At 44.2% G+C, this 7,500-nt stretch overlaps 1 protein-coding gene across 1 annotated transcript in view; it reads right to left on the reverse strand.

The window, feature by feature from the left end:
- The window catches only part of LOC127002824 (uncharacterized), a 64,477-nt gene that overhangs the window by 56,594 nt on the left and 383 nt on the right, over positions 1 to 7,500 (reverse strand). The window contains exon 1 of the mRNA XM_050869049.1: positions 7,402 to 7,500. This exon is cut by the window's right edge and continues 383 nt beyond it. Coding sequence (XP_050725006.1) covers positions 7,402 to 7,420 — 19 coding nt within the window. The 5' untranslated portion in view covers positions 7,421 to 7,500. The remainder of the gene's footprint in view (positions 1 to 7,401) is intronic.

Below are 7,500 nucleotides of genomic sequence, written 5' to 3' on the forward strand. Positions count from 1 at the left end.
AGAGTGTGGTTCCTATTTTTTTCTGCTCTTCGTGATATTTCTATTCCTTTTATTTTTCTCTTTAAATTGTTGGTCTTCGTCTCCTTTCGCTCATGTGTAAGAAAATGGTTAAGTTTTGTTAATTTTCTTTAGTTTTTCTTTTTGGTATGTCTTCTTTCGCTGCCTGATAAGAAGAATTTTAATATATTTTTTTTATTTGCTTTCCTAATGTTTTTCGATTTTTTGTCCCTTTCCGCTGCTGCATAAAACTGTCTTTGATATTATTTCTGATTTTCATTCTTTGTTTTTTGTTTTCTATTCCTTCAGTTTTCTTATCTACGTCTCTTTCCGCGGCTTCATTTTCTTGTATCTTAATTCTTAGTTTGGTTTTTCCTTTATTTTTTTATCTTGTTTTGTTTCGCTGTTCCATTTTCTTATATTCTAATTCTTTGTCTTTTCCTTCTCTTCAGTTTTCTTATCTACGTCTTTTTCCGCGGCTTCATTTTCTTGTATCTTAATTCTTTGTTTTTTTCTTTCCTTTCTTTTGTTTTTTTATCTGTCTTTTTCCGCGGCTTCATTTTCTTATATCTTAATTCTTTGTTTTTTTCCTTCCCTTCAGTTTTCTTATTTACGTCTTTTTCCGCGGTTTCATTTTCTTGTATCTTAATTCTTTGTCTTTTCCTTCCCTTCAGTTTTCTTATCCACGTCTTTTTCCGCGGCTTCATTTTCTTGTATCTTAATTCTTTGTCTTTTCCTTCCCTTCAGTTTTCTTATTTATGTCTTTTTCCGCGGCTTCATTTTCTTGTATCTTAATTCTTTGTCTTTTCCTTCCCTTCAGTTTTCTTATCTACGTCTTTTTCCGCGGCTTCATTTTCTTATATCTTAATTATTTGTCTTTTCCTTCCCTTCAGTTTTCTTATCTACGTCTTTTTCCGCGGCTCCATTTTCTTATATCTTAATTCTTTGTTTTGTTTTTCTTTCCCCTTAGTTTTTTTTTATCTTGTTTCGTTTCGCAGCTTCATTTTCTTATATCTTAATTCTTTGTCTTTTCCTTCCCTTCAGTTTTCTTATTCACGTTTTTTTCCCCCGGCTTTATTTTCTTATATCTTAATTCTTTGTCTTTTCCTTCCCTTCAGTTTTCTTATCCATGTCTTTTTCCGCGGCCTCATTTTCTTATATCTTAATTATTTGTCTTTTCCTTCCCTTCAGTTTTCTTATCCACGTCTTTTTCCGCGGCTTCATTTTCTTGTATCTTCTTTGTCTTTTCCTTCCCTTTCAGTTTTCTTATTCACGTCTTTTTCCGCGGCTCCATTTTCTTATATTCTAATTCTTTGTTTTGTTTTGTTTTTCCTTCCCTTTATATATCTTTTTTTGGGGTCTGCTTCCTTTTCCTGCTTTATTTTCTTGTATTCTAATTTTAACTTTACTATTTACATTTTCAATATTTTTTTTACTATTACTTCTACAACTATTGCACTTTTATTTATTACATTATTTCATTATTATTCATTATTGCTACTTTTTACTAGTCACATTAATTTTACGACTTTATTTTATTTTTGTCCATCAACTTTTTTTGTACTGTATAACTTTTGTCCTTTGTCTTCTCTGTACTGTATTTTTTTGTCCTTTTTTTCCTTTCATTGTATTATTTTTGTCTTCTCTCTATCGCATTATTTTTCCCCGTTTTCTTCTTTTTACCAGGTTTTCCTTCTAATTCTTTCCTTTACTTCCTCTGCTTCTTAATACTTTCCAGTTTTCTTCTTTGCATCATATCATTACTTTCTTCCTTTATATCATGTGTGTTTATTTTATCGCCTACCGCTTTTCTTTACTTTCTTTCTTTATTTCTTCTGCTTCTTACTATCTCATATCTTTCCAGTCGTCTTCTCTGTATCATTTTATCACTTTCTTCCTTTATACCGTGTCTGTTTATTTTTTCGCCTACCGCTTTTCATGTATTTTCTGTTGCAATGTTTCTCTTTCACCTGCGTCCTCTAATCAAGTCGCCGCCAGGTGACCGTATACAGGTGTTGAGGAGACCAGTACTCGTGAGGTGAGATGCGTTGATATATATTTCTTCTGCTTCTATTTTTCCCTGTTCGCTTTATTGATAGTACAGCGTGTTTGTTTCTTTTGCTTTCTTGTTTGTTTCGGTTCTTTCTCTCTTTGCTGTATTGATAAGAGTACCGTGTTTGTTTCGGTTTCTTTTCCTCTCTCTGTTTGCTTTATTGGATGCAGTACCGTGTTTGTTTCTTATGTTTGTTTCGGCTTTTTTCTTTTTGTTTTCTTTTTTTAATGGACTATAGCGTGATTCTTTCGGCTTCTTTTTTTCTTCGCTTGCTTCTTTAATAGACAATAGCGTGTTTAGAGTAGCGTGTTTAGAGTAGCGTGTTTAGAGCAGCTATAAGCGTGTTTAGGGATCTTAATATTGTCTGTTTCTTTACTTTTCGTGAGTTGAATTGCATAGCTTTTGGATTTTTTCTCTGATCCTTTTTTCGATAGTTTTTTTTTCTACGGTAAACAGCTCAAGGGCAAGAAACAAAGAAAAAAAGAAAAGAACCTCCGATCGCTGCTCATCTTTGTATCCTTCCGACTTTTATTTTCTATTGTTCGTCCATTTGCATGCTTTATTACGTTCAGATTACCGTATGTTTGTCTGACTGTTGGTTTTGGTGTTTGTGTGCCTTGCGTGAATGCATCGAAGTCGTGTTGTTGCTGTGGTGATACGTGATTGTCGAGACCGTGTTTGCGTTATCTCCCGCGGGTCCTCTCCTCCTCCGTGATTGTCGAGACCGTGTTTGCGTTATCTCCCGCGGGTCCTCTCCTCCTTCGTGATTGTCGAGACCGTGTTTGCGTTATCTCCCGCGGGTCCTCTCCTCCTCCGTGATTGTCGAGACCGTGTTTGCGTTATCTCCCGCGGGTCCTCTCCTCCTCCGTGATTGTCGAGACCGTGTTTGCGTTATCTCCCGCGGGTCCTCTCCTCCTCCGTGATTGTCGAGACCGTGTTTGCGTTATCTCCCGCGGGTCCTCTCCTCCTCCGTGATTGTCGAGACCGTGTTTGCGTTATCTCCCGCGGGTCCTCTCCTCCTCCGTGATTGTCGAGACCGTGTTTGCCTGAGTTGAAGTGGACGTCTTTCGGAGTTTTCTGGTCCCTTTTTCAATATCTTTCTTTTACGGTAAAGGGAAAAAACACCTCGAGGAGAAATAATAAATGAAATAACAAAAGAAAAAGACCCACTGATGTTTGTTGATGCTGTCTATTACTGTTTGTTTATTTGCTTCATCAGGTTTAGATTACTGTTCGTTTGTCTGAGTATCAAATTCGTGTTGTTGCTGTACTGAAACGGGATTATCGAGACCGTGTTTGCGTTATCTCCCGCGGGTCCTCTCCTCCTCCGCTTTGCCACACAATCCCAACACGTATCCCTTCCTCTCACATCATAGCAATAGGTAACATATGGAAGGATGACATAGATAGCGTTGGGACTGTGTGGTAGAGCGGCGGGGAGGAAAAGACCCGCAAACACGAATCTGGTTTCACTGTATAGCATTGGCGGCATAAGTTCTAATGACTCACTCCGGTTTCAGTTTGCTTTAGTATATACAAGGTCGCGGGAGGAGCCATCTCTGTATATAGTCATTTGGGTGCCTCACGGATCCTTGCATATATCTCTCAACTCCGCAATAGACTTTTCGTGTTCCTGACAAACTTTAAGCCACTGTTGCCCTGTTGCCCGTGAGCTGCCCCCCCACCCACCAACCGCCCCCTAAAACGCCCTCTCCTCCACCTTACCACCCCTCAATCCCCCTCTCCTCCACCTTACCGCCCCTCAAACCCCCTCTCCTCCACCTTACCGCCCCTCAAACGCCCCCTCCTCCACCTTACCGCCCCTCAAACGCCCCCTCCCCCACCTTACCGCCCCTCAAACGCCCCCTCCCCCACCTTACCGCCACTAAAACGCCCTCTCCCCACCTTACCGCCCCTAAAACGCCCCCTCCCCCACCTTACCGCCCCTCCCCACACCACGCAGCCCCACCCACCCAGGTATCGGCGTCGGCACCACAAAACAAGGGGACACAATCACTCACCCGCGGCTCTGGGATTCGAACCATGGATGACCTGTGCACAAAGGAGAAAATATTGTCTGTCCTTCCCCTACCGTGTGAGCGCCGCCGCCACCCCTCGCTGCGCGGCTCCGGAGACGCACACTTGTGTTGACACTTCTTTTGCTTTTAGGAAATTCATATATGTTCGTCCGCACCGCTTGGAAGGATTATATACCCTCGATTTTTGGTTTTATGGCAGTATGTAAATGGGGGGAGGGGGATATGTGTGTGTGTGTGTGTGTGTGTGTGTGTGTGTGTGTGTGTGTGTGTGTGTGTGTGTGTGTGTGTGTGTGTGTGTGTGATGTGTGATGTGTGTGACTTGATTTATAGTTTTATGGCAGTGGGGGGGGGGAGGATGTATACGTGTGTGTGTGTGTGTGTGTGTGTGTGTGTGTGTGTGTGTGTGTGTGTGTGTGTGTGTGTGTTCTCAAGGTCACGCTAAGTATAGGAGAGACAAAAAAGAAATGCGGGCGCCTAATCTTACGTGGCATCAAGTCAGGCAGCGCGGAAACTCCACCTGATCCATGTCAAATGTTTCGACGCCTAAGTACATCTATCTTATTTAGCTCTTTTAGAAGGTGCAGAGATTTCCAAGGGTGGATTCATAAGCCTGGCAGTAGTAGTTTTATAAGATTTCTACACCATGAACAGGAAACACTCATGGAAACCCAACTCGTCTACTTCATGGTCTTCAAAAATGATCGTAACAATAGCCCGAAGCGTTTGAGAATACCAGAACAATAACGAGAGGCTGACAAGGCTTTCGTAGGAGTTTGGGGCTTTTCCAGCGGTTGTAGTTTTATGACCCTGATGGTGGCTATAGTCTGACCCTTCTTCTGCACCATGAACCTAAAGAATCACTAATGAGAGCCCGTAACAATAGCCCTAAGCGTTTGAGAATACCAGGACAATAAGGAGATGCTCTTTAAGACTCCTACCCTGCTGTATGCCGCCCAAAACCACGTAACATACACGGGCTGAAGGGCGTGACAGATGAAGCAGCGGACTAACTAACTAACCATGGGCTATATTCTGCAACATTTCGGCGCCCTAGCATACATATTTGACAAGGCTTTCGTTGGAGTTGTGGCCATTTCCAGAGGGGGTTAGTTTTATGACCCTGATGGTGGTAGTCTGAGCCTTCTTCTGCACCATGAACCTAAAGAATCACTCAGGAGAACCCGACTGATCTCCTTTTCGGCCTCAGCATACTATTTAACAAGGCTTTCGTAGGAGTTGTGGCCATTTCCAGAGGGGGTTAGTTTTATGACCCTGATGGTGGTAGTCTGAGCCTTCTTCTGCACCATGAACCTAAAGAATCACTCCTGAGAACCCGACTTTTTTGGACTTTGGAAATAACTGATGTGCATGAGAGGCGGAAATGTCTGAAAATGCCGACCTATATAAATTTCCCCAAACATTTTTTCCTAACCAACTTAACTATCAATAGAGTCCTTAAACGTTGACTAATACCTTTTTTTCTTTCATTTCCCTTCCTGGTATAAACCCTTCCCGTATACCCTTGCTTCCTGACGTGGCCTCTGCATGCACTCTCAAAACCCCTCGACTTCATCTTCATCTCCTTCTCTTATCTTCAATCTGTCTCCATTATCTCTGTTCCTCTTTGTATGTCTATTTTAATCCTTTGCTTCTCTTCCTTTCTTTCTTCTTCTGCATCTCTTCCTCTTTCTCTTTCTCTGTCTCTCTCTCTCTGTCCCCGTCTTCCTCCTCCTCCTGTTTCTCTTTTAATTCATTCCTCTCTATCCCCTTTTCTGTTCTCGTCTTCTTCCTTAATTCCTGTCTCCCTTCATTCCTCCTTCTGCATTACTTTCCTTTCTATCTCCATCTTTCTCCTTCTCTCCTTTCATTCCTCTCTCTGCATCACTCCCTTCTCTATCTCCATCTTTCTCCTCCCTGTCTCCCTTCATTCCCTCTTCTGCATTCCTTTTTTTTTCTCTCTCTCTCCATCTCCCTCCTTTCTTCTCCCTTCACTCCTCTCTCAGCCTCATCATTTTTCCTTCTTCCTCTTGCCCCTCCCTTTTCTTCTCCACACAATGCTCTCGCTCACCGGTCCCTCAGACACATATATATGGTATACTTGCTCGCCTCCTTTTCCTTCATTTTTCCTCCCTGCTTTTCGATTTTTCCGCACAAACTCACAAACTCGGCCTTTCATCAGTTCCGCCCCCCCAATAACCTACTGTTTATTTTCGCACATTGTCAGGCAGAAAGGGACAGGCAAATGTGGCCGACAGGTGTCCATGTGTTGCCGCGTCGGAAATTTATAGTCCGCAGTTGTGGATATGTTTGGGTACAGAAAATATAGCAGCTGGAGATAGGGAGAGAGAGATGGGTAGCGTGAGAGAAATATATATTTAGAGAGAGAAAAAAATGTGTGTGTGTGTGTGTGTGTGTGTGTGTGTGTGTGTGTGTGTGTGTGTGTGTGTGTGTGTGTGTGTGTGTGTGCGTGCGCGCGCGTGAGTCACCTGCCGGGCCCATTACTACAGAGGCGTGCATTTGTGGTGCTCGCTACAAATCTAATCCCCTGCCCCGCGCCCCGACGCCCCGCGAGGCTGCCGTGAGCGGGGCCGCGGCGTGGGGCTGATCGTCGAGGGTCAGGACGCCGCAGCGACCCGCATGAGTTATGGCCACCCCGAGACCGCTGACCCCCGCTGACGGCAGGCAGAGGCACATTCGTACTGTCCCAAGACATCGTCAGTACCTATATGCAAAGTTATAGATAATCCCTACATAAAATCACCCCGACAATAGGACAGCGTAAAGCTGTGTGTGCGTCGGCTTACTGAGTTTGGAAATCTGTAAAGATCATGACAATGTTCGGTAATAAGTGCCTTGGTGTCCGGCGGAGGCGTGGAGGCGGCAGGTGAGGCGCGGCGCGAGCACCTGTGTGCTGCCAGCCACACCTGCCGCGCCGCGCACCTGTGCCGCCTCGCCACTTTCCGGGCGCGGTTTTTATCACTTGTTTTCATCACAGCTGTTGTTAAAAAAATAAACCTTGACGTTTTTTTTCAGTATCAAGAATGAACAGTTTGTTTTGTTTTCAATGAATGATAAAAAATAAAATGGAGCTGCCTTGTGGTAATGTAGAGTCACTGGGCACCGCCGGGCCCGCCTGGCTTCGCTGCCAGCCTCCACGGCGTGTAATCCGTCCCTCCACCTCAACAGGCCTACCCTCCACCTCCCACTAAAAAATCCATTACGAGCATTCAGCCGCTGCCCCGTGTGGGTGCCGCCTGACGCGTGGCGCTCCATGTGGCGGCGGTGAGCGTGGCCGGGCGGTGGTGCACCTACCGGTGGTGAGGGACATCATGTCGCTGTGTTCTGCGTCGCTTTGGTCCTGCGGCACTGTGACTCAAGCCCTGCCAGCTTGCGGCCGATCCTGCAGTGCCA

The sequence above is a fragment of the Eriocheir sinensis genome, chromosome 2, assembly GCF_024679095.1.
Source record: "Eriocheir sinensis breed Jianghai 21 chromosome 2, ASM2467909v1, whole genome shotgun sequence".
Lineage (NCBI taxonomy): Eukaryota > Metazoa > Arthropoda > Malacostraca > Decapoda > Varunidae > Eriocheir > Eriocheir sinensis.